The sequence below is a fragment of the Gouania willdenowi genome, chromosome 15, assembly GCF_900634775.1.
Source record: "Gouania willdenowi chromosome 15, fGouWil2.1, whole genome shotgun sequence".
NCBI classification, from domain to species: Eukaryota; Metazoa; Chordata; class Actinopteri; order Blenniiformes; family Gobiesocidae; genus Gouania; species Gouania willdenowi.
In genome coordinates, this window is record NC_041058.1 from 9,439,335 (window position 1) to 9,462,570 (window position 23,236).

The 23,236-nt window shown below is 38.4% G+C and overlaps 2 protein-coding genes across 2 annotated transcripts; both read left to right on the forward strand.

Annotated features, from left to right (window-relative positions):
• The first annotated feature begins 1,113 nt into the window (after positions 1 to 1,113).
• sparcl2 (SPARC-like 2) lies at positions 1,114 to 11,461 on the forward strand. Its single transcript, XM_028468055.1, has 9 exons — positions 1,114 to 1,352; positions 1,725 to 1,806; positions 2,497 to 2,569; positions 3,474 to 3,585; positions 3,703 to 3,821; positions 3,920 to 4,077; positions 7,040 to 7,152; positions 9,686 to 9,780; positions 11,222 to 11,461. The coding sequence occupies exons 2-9, from the start codon at positions 1,738 to 1,740 to the stop codon at positions 11,275 to 11,277; spliced, it is 795 nt and encodes a 264-aa protein (XP_028323856.1). The 5' UTR covers positions 1,114 to 1,352; positions 1,725 to 1,737; the 3' UTR covers positions 11,278 to 11,461.
• Positions 11,462 to 16,345: 4,884 nt separating this feature from the next.
• On the forward strand, positions 16,346 to 22,685 carry ndnfl (neuron-derived neurotrophic factor, like). The gene is made up of 4 exons (XM_028468043.1): positions 16,346 to 16,570; positions 18,881 to 19,126; positions 19,988 to 20,112; positions 20,661 to 22,685. Exons 2-4 carry the CDS (start codon positions 18,948 to 18,950, stop codon positions 22,091 to 22,093), a joined length of 1,737 nt encoding a protein of 578 aa, XP_028323844.1. The 5' UTR covers positions 16,346 to 16,570; positions 18,881 to 18,947; the 3' UTR covers positions 22,094 to 22,685.
• Positions 22,686 to 23,236: the final 551 nt, after the last annotated feature.

A 23,236-nucleotide genomic window follows, 5' to 3' on the forward strand; every position in this document is an offset into this window, starting at 1 on the left:
AAGGGGCACATTATCATTATACTATTTTTTATTTTATTTATTCAGTTTATTTCCGACATGGTTACATTCACTTTTTTTTTTTTTTTTTTTTCCATTTTTTTTTTTTCTTTTTCTATCAATACTCATTTCAACATTTATAATAACTAATCTAAACATTATTTCAGGAAAGGACATAAGTAGGAGTTGGTGTGTTTATAGTCATTTTTATATATTTCTATTGTTATTTTTGTGTATTTTTCTGTCTGTTTGTGCCTTTTTGTTATGCTGTGTGTTTTTGGAGACATTTTGTGTATTTTTGCTGTTTTATGTATATTTCTGTCATTTTGTGGGGGCGGCACAAACTTAGACAGAGAGCCACATGTGAATTTATAGTATTTTTTTATTTATTTATTTATTTAAGTAAAACATTGTGGTGTAATAATTTCAGGAAAACTGCAGTATTTTTGAAAAAAATGTTGAGTTCTTTGAACAATGCGATCATGTGAGAACATGGAAGAACTATTGTGGAGTTTAACTGAATTTGTGTATTTGGATTTCTACAACTGAATTAGTTGGTAATTTACACAATGATTCATGTTTTCATTTTGTATTCACAATTTCATTTATTTCATTCATGCATACAAATATGACTTAGCACTCCATCAACACATGTATGTTATTTAAAACAATATATAAACGAAACCAACGGAAAGTTTTACAGAGTTTAGATGTTTTTTTTTTTGTTTTTTTGTGATTTTAATTCATGTTACTTCGCTAAAATAAACTGCAGCTACTCTGAGCCTTGACGATAAATATGTGAACTCATATTATTGCACCAAAAAATGTCATCTTTCCTTTTTTTCATCAGTAGATATAGTTATCTGCCACACATAGTGGTTTTTAAATGGGAAATTCAGAATGATCAAATGAATACAGCAGCATTATAACCACTAGAGGGCAGACTTTACACTGTTATTTTCTACAAAAATGACCAGTGAGGATGAAAAAAAAAAAAAAAAAAAAAGGAGGGAGGAAGAAGTCTAACCACATGTTGTCTCTGACCTGTAAATCAATGTGTGGACAAGTTCCAGCTATTGTCTAATAAAATGCACTTCACTTTCAAATATCATCATATCTCTGCTTCTTTCACACACGCTGATGCTCTTTAGCTTCAGTGACAGAATGTTATAACCAACAAGAGTCCAAAAAATGTGAAATAGGAGAGAAAAGTTGAATATCTTGATTTGATTAAATAGGACAGTTATATGTCTGACATTCTTACAGGAGCGAAAGAGAAAGGTGAAGTTTATCAAGGAGGGAAAAGGACCTTGAATAAGGGAATGCCAACGAGGAAAAGGACTGACAGAGAACTGGTAAGATGCTTTTCTTTTAGCAGCAGATGAAAGAAAAATATGCAAAGCACTGTATTCTGTAATGATTTCCACAACTGACACCAGAGGTTTATTTCTGAGTAACCCAGAGTTTTCCTTTACAATGTAAAATTAGCTTATTTGATTTTCTATCTACTGTTGTTCCCTTTTTACATTATGGTAATGTTACTCATTGACAGTGAATTAAAAAATGATGTACTGAATTACTGATCATAACTGTGACAAACTCATTTATATTTACCCTTTCATGTAAAGAAATGTTTTAGCAGTTGTTTACTTGAAGCAGTTTTCTCATATTTTGCATTAAAGAAGAGTTTTCTTGAAAAAAATCCATTTTTTTCTTCATTATTACAGTTCTGTGGATGTCATGACCATGGAATGTAACGTGACGTTGGCTTTGTTTGTCCTCCTTAGTTTTTACACTTGTACAGCTATGGTAAGTTACATTTTTTTTTTTACTTGTCAGTAACTCAGAATTTTACTTTATTGTGAAAATTAGAACAAAAATGTGGAAAATGCATTAAAAAAAAAAAGCAGACAAAATATTATTCTTGTGATGTAAGACTACATTGTGCATTAAACATAACGTGAATTTCCTCCTCCTGTGTTGGTTTTATGTGTTTGAGTGTCATTAGAACACTTTTGTCAGTCGTAAACCAGCAACTGTTTTGCTAAAGGAAGTGCAGCTTTACTCTCAACTCACCTGTTTCACATTTGATCTGATTTTGAAGGCAGATGTGGTTTGGCTTGAAGTACAAAGTGTTTTAATGTTTTCAGACTGGGGTGAATATGAGGCAGAGTGCAGGGCATTTTCATTGTGGTTTCATAAGCTGTGTGTGTGTGTGTGTGTGTGTGTGTGTGTGTGTGTGTGTGTGTGTGTGTGTGTGTGTGTGTGTGTGTGTGTGTGTGTGTGTGTGTGTGTGTGTTCTGTTTAAATGCATTGTGTTCTTACCTTGGGGGGGCTGACATTTAGTATCAGAAAGAGAAAGGATTAGCTCATGCCACCTGTAACAATAAAAACAGATGAGCATCAGCTTTCAATATAGAGCAGATCAATCAAAGGTTGTGTGTGTGTGTGTGTGTGTGTGTGTGTGTGTGTGTGTGTGTGTGTGTGTGTGTGTGTCAGGGAGGCAGAGCCCTGCGCAGACAGAGAGAAGCAGAAGAAAGACTGAGACCTTACATTGGCAGAGTAAAGCCAGGTAAAAACTGTGTATCAGTATGTATTTCACGTACAGTAAATAGATTTCATTGAGTGGGGAATGAAAAAAATGTCCTAAAACTATGTGGAATCAATCAAGACACGTGCACTTCTGTGAGATAAGCATAGAAACTAGGGATGAGTATTGGCAAGGATGTTGCAATACGATGCGTATCGCGATACAATGTTATCGCGATATCACGACCCCTCACACCCTGCACACAATCTGTTCAAACTCCTCCCCTCCGTCAGACGCTACAGATCAGTGTACGCCAAAACTACCCGCCATAAAAACAGTTTCTTCCCCCAGGCTGTCACTCTGATCAACGCTAGACAGTCAAAGAGTGTCAGACCTGTTTCTGTGAAATAACCCTGGAACTAAACATGTAATAACCCTGGATCAATCTGTCACTGAGAATGTTCATGTACATACTATTTAATTTAAATATTCACCTGCACTACTCATCACTGCACTACTGCACTATTATCTTATTATTATTATTATTATTATTATTATTATTATTATTATTATTAGTAGTAGTAGTAGTAGTAGTAGTAGTAGTAGTAGTAGTATTTTTATTATTATCTTATCTTGTTATGGTTATCTTGTTATATTATTTTATTTAGTTTTGCACACATTAGTCTAACTACTGTTTATATTTATGTTTATATATTTTTTTTCTAGTTAATTGTTATTTTTTAATGTTTACATTATTAGAGAGAGCACAGTTCACCAAGTCAAATTCCTCGTGTGTATAACATACATTACATGGCCAATAAATTCTATTCTATTCTATTGAGATATTCTACCCATGAATATCAATATTAAACGTAAAGATGAAAAATCAAGTTGATGTATCTGTTCATCATAAGATATTGATCATTTATCTCTTCTCCTCTTTCAGAAAAGCTTTGTGAGCTGCTGAAATGCCTCAGGCCTAAAGGTTCTTGGTGCCAGGTTGTTGAAGAAAACACGCTCCTTGTCCCCAAATGTGTTTGTCCACAGTCCTGTCCACGGTAAATACCTCACACAGCCTGTGATACCTTATAAATCTAAAGAATACAAACAATAACGTGGGCACATTGCAATAAACCTCCTCAGTTTTCCTTCTGTGCACTGGTTCATGTCAACAGGCAGAGGGATCCAGTGTGCAGTGTTCTGGGAAAAACCTACGGGAATGAGTGTTTGCTTCATAAAGAGGCCTGTAGAAAGAGACGGAGCATCCTGCTGGCTCACACAGGAGCCTGTCTGAGTAAACACACACAAATGCAACCATTGGTTAATATTACACAGAATTACCAAGGCTTACTGTAGGGGTTCAAACGGGCTCTGCTGTGCTCCTTCATGCAGTTCCAAAGACTGTGTGCACTGTGGAGGAGTTGGACCAGTTCCCATACCGTCTCCTGGACTGGTTTCTGCTCATTAGTCGAATGGAATCAGAATCCCACACACCTGTCCCTCCCCCACAGAGCTGCCTTAGCCACGCCCAGAGGACTCACCTGGCCCAGGTAGCTCAAGCTAGCAACACAATTAGCATCACATATAAAATCAAAACATTTGTCATTCTGTCCAAAAATCGGTGTCAATTTTGACATCATATTTTGTTTTAGTTTTAGTTAGTATTTTGGCTAAAATGCAACTTAAGCCCTATTCGCTCAGGATTAGTATTACCTAGGGACCACATGTAATAAATAAATGACCACCCCCAACGTCTGCTTTTTATGTGGCGCATTCGCACGGAATAACCGAAGCCTGAGATTTTGCTGAAATTTACGGACATCTAAAAAACGTGAAACAGTGTGCTCCAGCAGCAGACCTCAGCTCATCGCTTGTATTGTGTAGAAACTTCGTTGTCTCATGTCTCATTCAGCAGTAAGTAAACAATAAAATTTACCATCATATATGTTCAAAAATACGACCAAAAACTCTGTTTTAACTCTGTCAGCGGTGACGCGCTTTCAGTGTGATCTCGTGCATGCGAGGGGTCGAGAACAAGCAGGAAGACAGGGAGACGTGATTGGTTGCATTGGTTGGAGTTATTAAAGGTTTACAGCTGCTACAGTTGAGATAAGATCTTAATTTCTGTCAGGACATGAAGACAATTTGAACCAAAAACTTAAAAAGTGTGTCTGGAGAAAATCGCCTACCCCAGCTTTAAAACACACTCAGTCTATACGATAAATTCTCCAAAGAACAATCTATGCTACGCTAACTACCTATTGAACACTCACTATAGCTCTTTATTCACAATTCTCTCAATCCAACCAACTCACCACAGATTGTAGAGTCTACAGATGCTATTTTACAGGAGGGGCGGAGCTAACAGTGATGTAAGAAGCCACCAAAACATCACAAACTCATTCTCAGCCAATGGCAAAAGTTGATTGTAATAACTAGGCTTTAACCCATAGTGGGCAGTCACTCTTACATTTGTACAACAAAATAAGCCAAATGGAAATAATTGGACTAAAATGTTAAGAGTTGGACAAGATTCAATCAACAACACTACTTCATACCAAATACATTTGGTGTCAGCAGAAAAAAATGGTTTTGGGTTTCAGTTACTCTTTAAAGTCTAGCTTTAAATGACAATAAGATTCTGTCAGCTAAATCTGTTACATATAGTCGACTTAAATATACAGCATGTGAGTTTATTTAAAGATTCAATTAGCATCGATCAACCTGATATGAGATAGTATTAATATTTGTAATTCCAGACAGATTTAATGTGTAAGACCACATCACGAGTACTGGTTGGATTTCATTCCATGTGACAAAATTATCCTTTTGTTTTTATTCCATATTTAACTATAGTTTTTTTTTTTTTTTTTTTGATTAGTCACATTCTAGTTATTGTCACTTAAAAAATTTAAGTCGACGAAAACTATGATGAAAATTTTTAAGTCTACAAAATAAACACTGCCGATAATTTGTGTTTGCAACTATTTTGCTGCAAAATGTCACAGGAGCGTTCAGCATTTGTTGTAATTCAATCCTCGTCTCTTTCAATAGGTGGCAGTAGATAACACAATAATGTAAATCGTGGTGGTGTAAATAACTTGTTTAGTGGCTCACAAAAGCAGCTGTATTAGGAAGCTATAAGTGGAAGGAGAAGATACTGTCGGATCATTTTCCATGCTAGCGTAACCCAACACTCAGTATGAAGTTGTTTTTTCACACCGGACTCCATCATGCAAAATGCCCCATTGCCCTTTTCAGTGAGTGATCGATGTTAACAACCCACTGTAAGTGGTGAGCTCTCATGTTGCTTGTGGTGAAGTCGTCCACAGAAAGAGACAGATACTGTGAAGAACACTGTGTAAAAATAGGACTTGGGTCAATATGAGCTGAATTATTCAATACAGTGGTGACTAAAGGCATAACTTAATATCCTCTCCCTTGACCTCTGGTCCTGAAATTAAATAAATAAAATAAATACATTTTTACGATGATTTAAAGCTAATACGCTATTTTCAAATGAGACACTTCTCTTTTTATGCAGCAATATGCAGCTGGCCTGATCTTCAGCCTTATGATGGGTCCTAAGAGCAATACATACTCTAATAATAATATGCGCATAATTAAGATCTGGTTGAAGAAGCATGTATTTCATCTGACAATTTAGACTTGAAAATAAGAGAACTAGTAATGCTAGTTATCTCCAAACTTTCCTGAAGTTCTGTAAAGTCAGCTCTCTCCACAATCAGCAGCCCCATCTTATATTAACCCAGCATAATGTATATAGTACAGATCTAGTGTGTGTTAAAATGTAAGAAGTCATGAGAACATCTTAAGTAAATATACTTCCCACAAATATCCATGGAATTTATTCTAAATATGAAATTATTAAGCAAAACAGAACAAACGTGTTGTTTTCCGGATGGTGGATCATCAATTATCTCTAATGCTGTCCACACTAACCTTTTAGTGTTTCATTGATAAAAGATTTGATTCTAGCTCCACAGATATATTATTGTTCAGTGACTGAAAGTCTTCATAATATTTAAGAAAAGGATAAATGAATTTGAGAATAGTATATATAATACTGTATATTGTGTTGTATATGTTGGTCTTTAGATAGAATAAAAATCTTAGATTTGTCAAATTTTTACAAAAAGCACTTTTCATACATAAAATACAGCTCAACGTGCTTTTATAAGGTTAAAAAGTATCCACCCCTTACAAACCCAGTCCACCACACACAGACACATAGGTTAAAATAAAGACAATGGCATATGGTCCATCCAAAGTATTGGGGCATCACAAAAAATAGTACAAACAACCTAAAGATTGCAGATCATTTATTAAAGTGTAAATCATCCACTAGCTGCCTCTATATGACAAAGTGAAGACCTGATCCATATTTACATTTATTGTGGGCAAAAAAAAGACAAACACCCATCAGAAACAATGTTTTCATTTGGATCATATTCTTCTTGGTTATGTATTTTTCTCTATTTTTCTTTTAAGCAAAGCTTCACCTTATTGGACAAGAACAAAGATGGGAAGTTGAGCCGCAGGGACCTGAAGAAGCTTCATTATAAGAGGATGCCGCTGGAGCACTGCGCAACGTTGTTCTTTCAGTCAGTCTCACTCTCACCTAAATCAACACATGATGTATTACCTTAAGATTCACAATAATTCAACTTTTTCCACCCTTGACCCCATGCAGCAACATAAGTGTTTTACTCATGTGACTCATTCTGGATGATGGGACGTGATCTAAACGCTCCATGAAGAAGGTGGCAAAGGCTAGTGTTGTTGACCGTATCATGACTTTATGCTAAACAAAGGAAATCACTCATGTAGACTTTGGCTGTGTTTGAAATACTATACACTACACACTCAATGAGTATATATTGTCTACTATATACTAATAATATGATTCGTATGGTGACCGTACCCACTGAAGTATTCAATTCAATTCAACTTTATTTATATAGCGTAAATGACAACAAAATCATCTCAAAGCAAATGAAAGAACTCAGCAAGATCCACATGAACAATCATTGAATGACAGTGGAGAGAAAGTTTTTCTGCCTCGACTGGTTGGGGTTTAGTGAACAGAAGGACGAACAGAACAGGATAGAAGGATAGACCATCAGAGTGTTCCAGACTGGTTGAGCCATGAACCATTGATCAGGAACTGCCAGCAACAGCATTAAGACACCTGAAACAGAAAAGAGAGAGAGCGAGGAGAAGGCACAGACTGCAGAAAAACATGATACACTCGTTCCTAGTGATTAGGTTAATAAACATCTTGTGGCCTCCACCATGCTCTGAAATGCTACCACTACAGATGAGGTTTTGTCTTGTACTGGGCGCACGTAGTGACCCCAGCGATCACTACAGAGGAGACCTTGTCCGCTTTAAATTATTGCAATTATACGCTTTAGTAGGTTGTGAATGTAACGGTCTCTCGCAATGGTCTGAGGTGTTGACCATTTATGTGTAATGGTCTGTGATTGTGACCAAAACAATGACACCATGTCCGTTTTAGGTTATTGCTATTATATGATATATGCTTTAGCAAATAAGTGGGTTTTGAGCTTATTTTTAAAGGTGGAGAGAGTAGCAGCCTCCCGTACAAAGACTGGGAGCTGGTTCCAAAGGCGAGGAGTCTGGTAGCTGAGCGCTCCGCCTCCTCTTGTACTTCTAGACACTTTACGAACTTCCAGAAGACCAGCAAACTGAGAGCAGAGTGTTCTGCCCGGACAATAGGGCACTAACAGGTCTCTACGATATACAGGAGCTTAATCATGTAGAGCTTTGTATGCTAACAGGAGGATGTTAAACTTTATTCTAGATTTTACAGTGTACTTCTAAGTTTCCCAAGATGCATTTCAAACTTACAATGAGAAAAATCTGAAGCACGCTGAGGCTAAATAGCTCCATTGATTGACCACCTTTGAAAGTTCTGAAAACATTTTAAGCAAGAAAGTGACCAAGTAGAATAGCAACATGTGGTCGGTTTGATCCAAAATACTTGCGGAAAACACATCTCATTCTGACATTTCTGAGATTTTTTGAGACCCTTCATTGTGCTACTGACAAAACTTCAAAACAAGAGCCATATTTACAAAAGGGTTTAAAAACTAGTGGAAGACAAGAAGAGATGCTTTTGTTTTGAAAAAGGAATGTTTGATTTTTAGCTTGAAGCCGGTCCCAAGACGATTTTACATTCCGCTTGCTATGCATCATGGCACAGTTGAGAATGACTAGTGTGCCCACCGTGCATACTTAGGAAATGTCTCAATATAATACTACTCGATCCTTTCATACTATATAATGTGAACGCACTACATACTCATTTTGACGTCAGACTTAGTATGAGTAGTACGTTAGTACGCCATTTTGAACACAGCCTATGTTCCCTTGCAATATGTTTCCGAGTGGTTAATGACAGAACTACAAAGGGTTAAAAATGTCACACAGCGAAAGATTTCGCCTCCGCTCTGACCAAGTTGCACCTCCCACCATGCTGTTCTCCCAGCACGCCATCTATCTATTCATCCTCAATGCCAATCCACACTTTCGTGTCCTCCTCCCCACTGATCTCATGGCCACACCATCTCTCCATTATCTTACACCTCATCCCTGTTGAAGCGTGACTTCTCTCCCTCTGTGCTGCTGCTTCTTCTTCTTTTTTTGTTATCTTTTCCACCAATTGATACATTTTCTGCCAATTTTTTCTTTGGTTACTCTTTCATCATTTAGTCCCTTCCTTTTTTTCCCCCCTCTGGCTTTGATACTCCCACCCAGCCCCCTTTAGTTTGTTAGCCTGCAATGACAGGTTTGGTAGAAGCATGGCTGGCTGTGTCAATGTCAAGCCATTCCCAGCAATGATAATGTTTATTACCCACTGTGTCACCCGCTGCCCATGGATTAACACAAATTGAAGCAGCACCCTTCAGAGGGAATGCTACACAATGACGTGAAAGCCAATGGTAATGCATTAGCTGATGGTTTCATTCAAGGTTTTAGTCTCCATACAAATCTGTCATTTGGTCATTTCACTTTGCCATGTAACAGGTGCACGTGTGTTATTGAATACATGTGGATGTGCAGCTCCTTTCATGTCTGCGGGGGCCCTGTGTCATACTATGCTGTTTGCAGGTCATGTGATCGAGACAGGAACAGGAAGGTGACCTTGCGTGAATGGATAAGCTGCCTGGTGGATCGCTCTGAAGACTGGTTCTACAAATTCATGTGTTAGTCTCAATGTTTTCCCAATTTTAGCTTCATTATTTGATGAACAAAACTGTGTGCTTGAAGTATTATTGTTATTAGCCTATACTGGTCTAAAATATAGCTCAATATCACTCCTTAAAAAAAATAACCTTCTCAATGATACACACTCATCCATTAAATGTCAGAGTTAGTGATCGGACTTACATAAAATTAATGTTCTGCCAGTTTTGAGATGAAGGATTGATGTTCAGGGGTGATAAACTCTGTTATTAAAGTCATTTTAAAAACTTCATAAATTTCCATAAAGGTTGTTCAACTTATTGTACAATGTTTAGCAATGCCCTTTATTTGACACTTTATATAGGCCCAATGACGGCTTTATATTCTAGGTTCATCCTGTGATAATCTTAAAAACTAAGCACCCAAACTCGTGATCTGAATCTACATCCTTTAAGTCAGTGGTTCTCAAACTTTTCAGCCCGGGGACCCTAACAGTACCTGATGGTGGTTGAACGCAGACATGAACACTGAAGAACAGTCATGTGGAGACAGTGCCATCTATAAGGGGGAATAAAGGGGAGAGCTTTTTGGGGGCCATCCATAAAGTCAGAAAAATGATGGTCCATTGTTCTATGAATCTGTGATAACCACATTTATTTATTTATCTGAATAATATCCACTGTTATCCAGGAAGTTTATTATTATTTATGCCATATAGTATATAGTCATATTAAAGATGTAAGTCCTTGTTTTAATCAGAAACAAAAATGGGTTCAAAGTGACCAATAAAGGTGGAAAAGGAGGTGAAATGGGATTTTAAAAACAACAGAAATTAGTTAAAAGTTGCAAATTAGAGTGGCCAAAAACAGACAGAAAAAGTGGTAAAAAAAATAAATAAAATTGTCAATATTGGCTTAAAAGTGGCAGAAAAAAAGTAGGAACAATTAGTACGAACTGGCATATAATGGGCATGACGAATCATGAATGTGGTTAAATTTGCATAAACAAGCATGAAATATAGTGATGGAAAGGGTTTATTAGTGCTGAAAATGTCTTGAAAGTGGAAAAATGTGCAGAAAAGGCATTGAAATTTGATGGGGAAGTGGCAGAAATGGGAGTAATGTAGCAAAAATGCATTAAAAGGAGCAAAAACATGAAAAAGTGATGAAAATAGGTTAAAATATGGAAAGTTTGGTGTAGTTGCAGAAAAAGGATAAAAATAAGAAAAAATGGCTTCAAATTGTAAAAAAAAATATTTTTAGTTTCTTGAAGGCATCTGGCGACGCCAAGATTTAGAACCCCTGCTTTAAGTAGTTTGCTGTCTTAGGATGGATGGATGGTCTCCCTTTTTGTTTTTTGTTTCTTACAATCTGTCACTGTTCTGCTGTTGTCTTGCCCACTTCTTAAGATAAGACTATTATTGTCATGTTTTATTTTTTTGTTTATGTGTTTTTATTGCAGCAATGAAAATGGCATCCCAAAAGCTGTGTCCTGCTCTCAGAGAGAACTACATTTGACTCAAAGGATCATCATTGAACGCAGCTTTTAACTCTAACAACCTTTTCATCGAAAGATCACGTTTCCCTAGCATGTATTTTGCTAATATTTGGCATCATCAGGTCTTTAAAGTCTGGTGTTTGTCTCTGACTTTATAATCAATGAGACAATTAAATGATTTAATAAAAAAGACTGCAATTTTAAGTGACTATCATCTACATTTCTACACATTTTTATTCGGAAACAATAAAGACGAGAAGGAAATCACCATTGCACGCTTTCAATGAGCAAATAAAAGCATTACAAACAGTGAATGTGGTGTACTGAAGGAAGAAAAAAAACAGAAATGAGAAGCAGAGACACTTAGCTGGAGATGACGTGACCAGATAATAGACAAAGAGATAATAAAAGGGATGAAGGGGAGAAATGGTAGAGTGACATAATGCAATAGGGAAATCCAAGGGGAGAAAGGCATGGAGCCAACATTCAGGAAAGGAGAAAGTAAAGTAAGTAAGTAAAGAAAGTAAGTTGTGTTTTTGAATTATAGGAGGAAGTGGTTCACTTTAAATGTGAGATGAGAGTAATGCATAAAAAATGGATCAGAAATGAGGAAAAGACTAAGAACGACTAGATGGGGGAGGGGGAGATTCATGGGAAACTGAAAAGTAGAACGAAAAAGGTTTTGGTGGGCAAAAATTATTTGTTTTTTCCTTCTCACTCCATAAATTACAACATGATGCTGAATGTAAACTCTTAACCTTATTCCAAAGACTGTTTCTCTTTGATTCTGAACTTATTCATTTGTGTTTGCACAAACATCAATAGGATGATCTGTACGTGTTTCTGTCTGCATGTGTGTGTACGTGGCCTGGGGTGGGCATCAGTGTACGGGTGCTTCCTATGCTCTAATTAGCCTACAACTTTATACCAAGCCTGGGGGACGTGGGGAGACAGAGACCTCGAAAGAAGATGAAGGATGGAAATTTTGGTTGAACACGCCCGTGTTGGTGTACATTTTTTCTAGATGTGTCAAAAGTAGCATCATGAATTTTTAAAAAGGTGTTTTTTTTTCCCACTTTATTTCATCAAAAACATTTGATAAAAGTGACCATTGTGGGAATGCTGCTTTTCTTGGCATCTGTATATTAACAAAGTGAAGAGATATTATGGGATGCAGAATGTAAAAACTCAGTCACTGTTTCATAGAAGACATTCTTTGAACATTTAGCTCACTTTTCTTTCATTTCAAACAAATTCATGTAAAACAGTATGTTCTACTCTATATCATTGTTAAAAATGTATAAACATGAAAAATAAATCTAAATGTAAAAGTTAATATAAATGTTAAATGTAAACGTTAAATGTAAATTAACGTTTACATTCTAGATGTTAAATGTAGATCCAAACATTAAATGCAAATCTAAATGTTAAATCTAAATGTAAATGTTAAATCGGTCACCAAGTGTAAAGCTAAATGTTTAGAAATTGTACAAAGTGGGCCGGTCGGTGCCTGTCGATCATGAGGCCCAACATTTAGATTTAGATATTACATTTAACATTTAGATTTTTTAGATTTAGATATTAGATTTACATTTACATTTAACATTTAATTATTACATTTAGATTTACATTTAACATTTACATTTACATTAAACATTTACATTTAACATTTACATTTAACACTTACATTTAACATTTACATTTAGATTTATTTTTCATGCATACACATTTTTAACAATGATTACATGAATTTGTCTCATATGAAAGAAAAGTTAACTAAATGTGAGGAAAATTTGCTAAATATGTGAGAGATGAAAAAGTGACCGAGTTTTTACATTCAGCACCCCATATTATAAGACACACACTCCAACCCTGATTAAAAAGTCTAATACAAAAAAAAAGGTTTGCAAAGAAAATTAAATAAACACGTTGCTTGGACGTCACTGGAGGTCTATTGTCTCCACCATCCTCTGCTCAGTGTTAATAGATTCCCTTTCACACCATCTTCTACCTCCTTCCAACCCCCATTCCAAACACTGACCTGCACCTAATCCTGCTTTACCTTCCTGTCACACATTAACATGGACCGTTCACCTCAGTCCCCGCCCCCTCCTGTCACACCCTGTTTGGATTTCACAAAGGTGGAGACGTGAGCATCACCCACCTTTAACACCTCCTCTCATCACCTATTCTCATTCTCTTATTTCTCCTTCTCCGGGTACTGAATGATCAGTGATCTGTTCTGTGATGACTTGCTTACATCTCCTGCCCCCCCACACCCATCCCATCTTACACAAATGCACACAAACACTCACGCACACCCTCGTGGGACCCTGACGGCATCGGAGCAGATGGGCTGTTGGTGATGACATGTTGTTAAAAATAAAGATTCCCGTTAACCAGGCGTTAACCCATTCTCAGCTTGCATATCATCCCTTTTATACGCTCTATCTCCTTTTTCATCTTATCGCTGTCGATTTCTGTGTGTTTTTTCTTTCAGCTCGAGACAGTGAGTTGGCTTATATTCAAAGATTAGCCCAAATAACGGGCAGTAAAAGCACGCAACACAAGACCCCCGACCCCGAGAATATGATATTTAATACATGGCTGTTTTAAAGATGGCCCTCTGCATTATGCATGGTTTGTAAGCACATGTAAATAATAGATGAAAAGGCCATTTTTGCCGTTCTTTTTTTCTAATGCAATTATGCCAAACAAAAAATTTCACCCCGACTTTCAGTGGGACTTTCGCTACAAATGGAACCTGTCTTTTATGACATTTTATGAATTATTAAGACGTGAGACATGGGAGGATTTGGATTAGGAGGATCAAAATGATGATATTCATACTGCTGAATATAATTATGATGGTGTTGAAAACAACATGGACAAGGATGAAAACTCATTGGAACCAGGTTCAACAAATGCCCAACAGATGTCTCGAGACTGGAGAAAAATGTCCACAATGTGACTTTTAGATGAAATTCTTGCCTGGAAACAAACAGAATAAAAATGCTGGAACACTGCTCATTTACTTTTATGTGTGGAGTGATCTCTCTGGAAGGTTAATCACCACCCAGCCTTCAAAAGGAGCTGCCATATCATGCCCTGCCAGATTGCCGACTTGCAGAACTTCTTAGGGACTAAAGAAGAAGCAACTGATGGAAGATGATGGAAAGAGTGGTGGATGGGCATTAAAAAAAAGACCAATCTTGGATTCATTCAGTAATCGTGCTCACAATGTGCCACATTTTTTTTTCTCTCCTTTGAAGAGATGTTGAAGGCATAGACATAGAATGGAGCGAGGGGGGTCTCCCTAATTCTTGCCTATGGTCAGACAATATTCCCTTAGGGTGGAATGGGCCCCATTCATAGCAACCTCAATAGCCTTATACTGAAGTAGCGACTGAATGAGTGAGAAAAAGCTCAATCACAAAATGAAAAAGCGGGAGCTACTTCTATTTCCTTAATGATATTGATTAAAGAGCTCAGGAGTGGTAGAGTGTGGGCTATGCTATACGAGGACCACCATTGTGTGGAGATGAGAGGGCTGGGTGGGGTTGGATAGCCATTGATATGAATGCTTTCATTCCCCCAAAGTGACACTTGACCTGTTGGTGAAGGATGAGAAACCTTTAATAAAGCTGGCTGATATTGGTGAATTAAAATGTGGGATTCAGCGATGGAAAGCTAAAAGCATCGTCTAAATCTAAACAACAAGTTTGTGCGAAATGATGCGTGAAGGAAGTAAAGAAGGCAATAAAATGTGTTAAATGTAATGCTCACATAAGCCTATTCACTGCTATGCTAGCAACAAAAAAATAGCTTTTAATTTAAGATAAAAACTCAGAAGCTCTGGCAGTCAATAAAGTCATGTTAACGTTTTTTATTTCAGTCAAGCAAAAACATTATGGAGACATTGGTTGGAATTAAAAATAAATTGTCTTGTTTTCTTTAAAGTTCTATTAACAATGTCTTGTAGATTTTTTTTTCCCTCTTTTTCTTTTGTCTGCATATGATGTCAAATGTTAACATTACATAGTGCAATGTTTTTGCGACAGCTATGCATGTTTTATTCTTGCAAAAAATTAAAAAAACACATTTATTATATTGCATAGTTGTGACCATCACCAGCTCCCTAAGGAAGGGTAAGCTAAACTTTTTTAGAGGAGAACATTTTTATTATTATTTTTTTTTAAGAGGGCAGTGCTACACCCTAATGAGGGGGGTAGAAAAAGGGGAGAGGGATTTAGGAGGGAACATTAAAATGAAGGATTAGAATAAAGTTGTGCTGAACCAGAACCAGTGTTTTGTAAATTTGGAAAACTTCTCTTCCTAATCAGAAATGTAATCTTATATTCCTATCACGTTAAAAATAGATACATCTACAATATTAGCAAACATCTTTGGGGGAAAAAACAGACATGAATCATTTTAGAGACATTGCAATTAGATTAAAAAATACTACTTTTTTTGCATTTAAAATGAACTTAGATATAGAAGAGTCACCAATTTTCTTAGATAAGCAATAAATTCATTAACGTGTTAATTTACTGTCATTTAATTAGGTTCATTTAGAGGAAAATGATGCACCTGCCTGAACAAGGGCTGAGGACACAAAGAAGTAACCTTTAACATCTGAAATCATTTCCCAAGCTAGATTTTATCAGAGCAGTCAGTATTGTTCACCACCTTTGTTTTCCCTTAAACTGCTCATCACAACCCAATCTCTCTCTCTCTTTTTCTCTTTTGGTCTCTCTCTTCATCCTCTCCTCATCATCCTAACTCAGGGACCTCATCGTCCGCCCCCTCACACTTACCCACTCACTCCCTCACATATGCAAAAGCACAATCAGTCACAGATGAGCCCATTTGAATTGCCAGCGAGCTCCGTTCACTTCACCGCTGAGGTAAACACAGGGAAAAAAAGTGAAATGAAGTGATGATAAAAGCTTGTCTGACCAGATGTCATTCACTCAGTGATTTACAGGGCAAACCTCCATGTGTGAAGGACAGAACCAAAGAGTGATGCACCGTAGACCAGAAGCTGGGACGGCCCTGAAGGGACATCTAAGCTCTGAAGAAACACCTCCTGAAGTCAGGAGTGAGCAGCAGCTCCTCATGGGAGTCAGTGGAACAACCAACAACAACCTGCTGTCGCTCCTCCTCTCCTTGCAACCAGCTCTCATCCCCCTCTCCACCTCCTCCTCCTCCTCCTCTTCGTCCTCCACCATCCTCTCTCCCTCTCTCTCTCTCATTTGATCCCATCCCTCATTCCCTGCACCAGAGAGGGAATGCGTGCACTGAAACAAGGTAAGGGGATGCATGCATGCATGTTGTCCTTGCAGAGTGTGTGTGTGTGTGAGGCTGTTCAGGTGTCAAATTTCAACTGGTTGGTTCAGCACTTGTTTCTTTGACTTGTTTTCGCAGGGCATTCTGTGTCTTTGTGTGTGAATAATTACTGATGGCATGAAAGAAAGAAACAAACTGAGCACTTTTAGGTTCAGGGACATTCACGTAAAAAAAATATTACATGTTTTTTCAACCAGTGGAATAACCGGGGCATAATATTGTTAGATATGATTGAATACATACATATGATTGAAAGTGTGTGTGGAAGAAAAGGAAATACAAAAGAAGATAAGAAGAATAAGAAATGCAAGGATAATGAACTACAAATCTTAATCCTTCGAAACTTATGAAATTACGTTGTTGCATATTGACTGAGCGCCATCCTGTCAACCCCCACCATTAATCACAGGCCAGGTCTTTGCCTTTGGTAGTTTGAGAAAAGGAGAGGACAATGCATTCGACAGGGACCACCCCATGCCATTTAATCTGTCTCTGACCACAGATAACAGAAGGCAGATGGTCCTGCCAGAGCCCAGGGAGATAGAAGATAGCAATACAATGTGAGGACAGATAACACATAGCTATCAACCGGCCTCTGTGAAACTGAGCATGCTCTAACTTTAAAAATAAAGGGGCTAAATTAAGTGAAAGGGAGACCGAAAAGGAAAAGGACTGAAGAAAAACGCTTAAAGAGCAGGACTTAAGTATCTCTAAAAAAAAACCCAAATCAGAGCTGAAAATAAATGCACTCTTGACAGTCTTGGATAAAGATAACAGAAACAGAAAACTGGCTTTAAAAAAACAAAACGGGACGATCTGGGCCTAGAACAGTGCGAGACCATCAAAGTCATGAGCTCCTGTGTTTAAAGGGGAGTGTGTATTTATTTATAGAGGGCGGTAGTTAAGTTCTCCCAGTTCCTCTCAGTCAGACTCAGTCTTTTTGCCTCATGAAAATTCAATTTGCCATAACTTGCTGAGGAGCCGTATGCATATTTTATCAGCGAGTCCGTTTTGAAGAAAGAAGCTGCCAAGCTTATTTTTTTTCTGTCTTCGTCTTTATCAAGTTTGAATGAGGGGGGGTGTGTGTGAATGTAGTTGTGAAGGCTGCGCCTCCGTCTGGTAATGTGTGACATGCTGGACATTTGACATGCAAACCAAAGTAAACACCAACCACATGTCTGGCTACGAAGCCTGAGACACAGAAATTGCAAGTCTTTTTTTTCTCCCCCTCAGCTATCTTTTTTTAGTTACACTTTCTCCTTTCCATCTCCTTCCCTCTAATTACTCCAAAATCCAACATCCTCTTCTTGTAGCTCTCCATTTCCATGGCCCTCCCTTCCTCAGCTTCCACTTCTTCTCCTCCCTCCCATTTTCAATGTGTTTTTCTTGCTGCTGTATGTCTCTCAAAGCTTTATGGGTTGCGAGGATAACGAGCCGGCACCTCGGTGTGACTTTGTAGCTTTCTGACGGTTTCGAGTTTGGATCTCTGAGTCCCACGGCCCTCTCCGCCTCCATGGTTCCACCGTGAATGTCATCTGATCTACGGGGGCACGGCGCTAACATAATACACCTTGTTAGGGGAAGACGAAAGTGTGTTTGTGCAGACTGTGTGACTTTGAACAAATGTGCACTCTCCTGGGAGGAAGGCAAACACTGAGACCTGTAATGATCTGACTATCACTAAATCGCAAACAGACACGTATACATCTGCACACAGACACCTAGTTGCACAGCGCAAAAGCAAAAAGGCAGACGAACAGGGAGACAGAAACATATGATACAAGTGTGTTATACTCAGAAATGCATTGAACTGATTGGCTTTGACTGCTTCGGTGCACCTGGGGCTGTTCATGGCATGTCGCCATGATCTCCCGATAAGCTGAATAATAACAATGAAACATCATAGTTTGTGAACAGGCCCATTTGATCCCTGTGACTAAAGATAGAAATGTAGACGTGAAAGCATCAGTGGTATCAGCAACCCACTTCACACTTGGAAAATTGGTGCGATGGATGGGTGGTGCTCTTTTTCTACAGTCAAGTGTCAAGCTGTGCTACACACATCCCAGAGTGATATAGCTTAGCAGTTTCTCTTTTACAGCATGAATAATTCCGTCTGAAACGGATATGGAGTTTCTTCATATCAATGCATCATCAGCCACAGCAGCTCTTTAGCTTCTATGTGAATGGTACGGTTGAGAAAAAGTGCATGAGTGTGTGTTACTGATGGTCTACGACTGATATTCCTGGGTTTCCATTTTGCATTTTCAGCCAGTTAAAGGATATTCAAGCCTTTACTGAGTGAGGATACACGCTTGGTAGAAGAAAAGTAAAAGCCATGGCTCCGACGTCACTGTCCTGGTGTCTTGGAACGGCTTTAGCCCTGGTTTGCGGCTCTTCGTGGCCTCAGGTTCACTCAGCTCTAGCACCTGAGAATGAGGTGCCACTACGCCCAACTACATGGTTACCAGAAGAAAAGCTCACGTCTGTAACCATCCCCAAAGGACGAACCCGCAGGTAATAAGAAAAGATTATTTTTGTGTTCTTCAATGACCTTGTATTTGTTACTTTAAAAACAGGAGCATAGCAAAAAACTATTAAAAGTCAAAAAAGAAGACTGCAACAACATTTTTCATTGTGTGTTAATACATTCAGTTGTTAAACATACAATCTTTGCATGGTGTATAAGTCCCAGTAGTGACAGGAAAACAATCCAATGTACTAGCAGGTCTTTGGTGCAAGTTTCAATGACTTACTGTACTGAACGAAACTGTTTTTTTTAGCTCCTTTCTTTAGCTTTAGCGCACAAAAATTTCATATTAAGTAAATTATTAACTAAAACAACCTGTACACTAATTAATGTAATTAAAAAACTGTTTAATAGGACTCTGTATTTGACACAAGCATGAGTTACACAAAGTATCTTTCCTTATAGTGATTTCAATAGCACCAGAAATGCCAAAAAAAAATCAGCCAAACAATTTTCATGCTGAGCACATTTCTAGATAGTTACAAAACACAGGCAGATATCCATCTAGAACCGTCAATGCAGCTTTATCTCTCGATTCGAAGGTCACCTCTATACTAGTCTGCTGTCAGATGGCTGTGAGTATGCAAATGAAAACAACCCGATTGGGAAATGTTGGAAACAGCTGCAACACCGATTCTTTCAAACTTTAGTCATGAAAAATTACAACCAGCTGCACCTTATCGCAAAACTATCCAAAAAATGAAAGAAAGTTGCTCCCAATGCACGAGAAGATATCTTGTCTTCCCATCCATCATCTCAGAGCTTAAAGATGGCCGGATATTATCGGTTTGACTTTCCAGATGAAGAATCAAAAGCTTCTGGTGGTTATCTCTGCTTTCTGGCCCTAGGTTATACTTCACGCTGAAGAAGAAGACTCCGGCAATGTCTGTGACCGTCAGTCCCTGTGACCTTCCTATTGAATGGAGCCTGGCAAAGCGAACACTAAAAGACAAGCCCCTCCAAAATTTGGAGTGTAAGTAGACAATCAAGAGTGTAAAGTGCACTGTTGTCATGAACCCAAACCAAATAAAGATAAAAAGATTTCCAGATTAGGGAAGGGTCTTAATGACAAACAGGTTCAGTTGATTTCTTTTATCTTGCTTCTAACTTGGGTAATGCTGATTAATCAACAGACACATAAAGTACAAATGAGATAGATTTTAAGATTCCAATTCTATGCCCTTAGCAAAATTGAGGGTGTTCCAAAAGATCTGTTTCAATTGAAAATGCTGTTGTCATCTCTAGTGGACTGTGAGTGCAATTGATGACAAGCTGTTTTGGGATCATTTTGTCATTCTAGTGAATTATCTTTTTTTCACTATTTAGATTCATTTTCTTTGGTTACTTTTGTTCGATGTCTTGAGTTGTATGAATGCTTTGAATTGATCAACTAACAAAATAGTCAACTGGGAAGATGTATTTTGTTACTTAAGGCCAATACTTGAAATATAAGTGATAAGGCATCAACTAAAGGAAATATGTGAGTGCAGATTGTGAGCTATGTATGTTTGTTGCTTTCAGGGAGCTCGAAGAAGAGCATGCCTGAGGTATGGTGGCAAGGCCAAGGGATAGAGGAGAAACTACACAGTTTTTCTGGCAATACTGTGAACACCTACAATGGCCCTTCTTACACCCACAACTCTGTCTACATCCTGAGGCTTCGCTCCAAACAGCGGAGTTCATCAGCCGCAGTGTACCTCCACCAAGGCTTTGGGCCTTCCAGGGCCTTCCCTCTGCTTCCATCTGACCCGAGAGTTCATACTTTAGGTGTAGGCATGACAAGTGTCACCCTAAGCTGGGCGCCAAGCCTCTCCTTAACCAGCCTTCCGGTCTCACAAAACAGCTATGATTACTGTGTCCTTCCAAACCCTGTACAAAATTATCCCAGTCTCTGTGCTGCCCGACAGAGTGAAAGGAAAGATGAGGAACAGCAACAAAAGAAGAAAGAGCAAAAGAGGGGAGTGACGGCGTGGCCCATTTTGAAAAAGTGGTGGTGGCAACAGTGGGACACATACACCGACCCCAAGAGTGAAGCATCTACCCTCCCTGATGATTTTGCTGACCTCCATTGTGCCTGTCAGGGTACAGAGAGCGTCTGCACTGTCTCTGAGCTCATGCCTGACACACAGTATTACTTTGATATATTTGTTATTGACAGGATTAACGGGACCAGTGTGGCATACAAAGGAACGCAGGCTCGGACTCACGGAGAAGCAAGACCTGCAATCATCATGCTCAGAGAGGGGGAGCTGAGGTGGGTGACCTTCAAAGAGAAGAGCTCCATTTCGGAACAGTTCTTTAGTTTCCGTCCTCGCGGTTGGCAGCAAAGTGGCCTTCTCACCTTGCAGAGTTGCAGTGGGGATGAAAAGGTCAAGGTCACGGTTTCCTCTAAGGGTCGGGTTCTGACTTCTCAAGTCGTTGGAGAAGATTTGGTTCATATTTGGCTCAATGGAAGTCCATCATACCTAATTCATTTAGAAGGAGAAGGACTTACTACCACAAACCCAGCTGTCCCTGGAGGTCTTGGTGCTTCTGTGAAAATGCAAATCTCCTCTGCCTACCACCGCAAAGGAATTCCGTCTCTTCCGTCAACATTACAGATAAAATCCTTCAACCGGCTACGTGGTTGCACGACTGTTACCCTTGCATGGATGGGCACAGAGGAAAGAAGCCTGTACTGTGTGTACCGCAGGAAGATCGAACAACAGGAGGCAGAAACCGGGGGTGTGACTGCTCTAAACGCACCATGTCTGGGTCCAGAGTCCCGTTCTGACACTGAGCGCGTGCTCTGTAAGTATTTCCAAGAGCTGAACCCTAGACGAGCAGTAACTACAGCTGTAATAGAGGGTCTGGAGCCAGGAGTCACCTACGTGTTTGATGTGTACCTAATGAGACGCTGGGGTATCCCTATCAAATATGCTAGCAAGATGGTGAAAACCAGAAAGGAATGCTAAGCTACCACCCCCCTGAGGAGGACTGTAAACTGACCCTGTTTAAGGGTAATGTATCAGTCATGAACATGCAATACAGACTGATCAAGAGATTGAAGCCGTTTGACTGTTGTGGAGAGACTTTGACCATAACATGGAAATGGTTCCTCTGAAGAAGCAATGGCTTCATATATACGACACTTGCATATCAATGCAAGTGAAACAGCATATGTGAAAGATATGTGCACCAGCAAACATTAACCTTTGCCATTTACAACTCTTACGCGTCAGTCATCGTCCTCTCCATTGCTGTTTGTATGATAATGACGTGCCAGCTGTCCCAGTGCTTATTTTGTGTTCGACTACAAAGGACAGAGGCAGAAAGTGGGTACATAAACAACAACAAAGACTGTGCCAAATATGCAACAGAAGCAGATGGGGCAATAATTATATAACATGGAAGACAAATGGGGGGTTTGCAGTGTATATCTTCAGTGCTACATATTGTACAGGCTTATAAACACAGATGAGTGCAATCTACAGACGCTAGGTTCAAAGTCAAGTTGTATCTTTGTGTTCTGCTTTCGCATGAAGCAGTAAAAAAAAAAAAAAAAAACTCAGTTAATTGCCTCATCGTCTTTAATGTATTCTTGTGCTGCTTTAAAACTCTTCAGTAAAAAATATTCTTGATCAAATGACTGATACATTGATCTTGACTGGTTTGGTCGCATGCTTTTATCACTGAACACATTTTAGGTAACATTGAAATAGAACAATTAGCGGTCAAATACTAAATTTGAAAATTTCCCAAAAGAGAGATTGGTCACATGGCTTATAAGATTTATGTTATTAATTCTTGCAAAATGAATATTGCAAACTCATAAACTGACGGATAATGATAGACTTTCCCTTGCACAGGTGAAGCTGACATTGTATGGAATTATAAATACTGGATTATATTTGGTAGTTTAAAAAGCTTTACGTGAGATATAATGAGTAAATTATACATTTACCACATCTATAAATCTGTAAAAATGTTTAACCCTTTCATCATAGGATGTTGATTTAAATAGACAACTATATATTCTATTTTGGACTAACATTGTACCTTTAGGTTAGCAGAAAAAGCTTTTCAGGCTCAATTGGTTTACCAAATAAAATCAATCA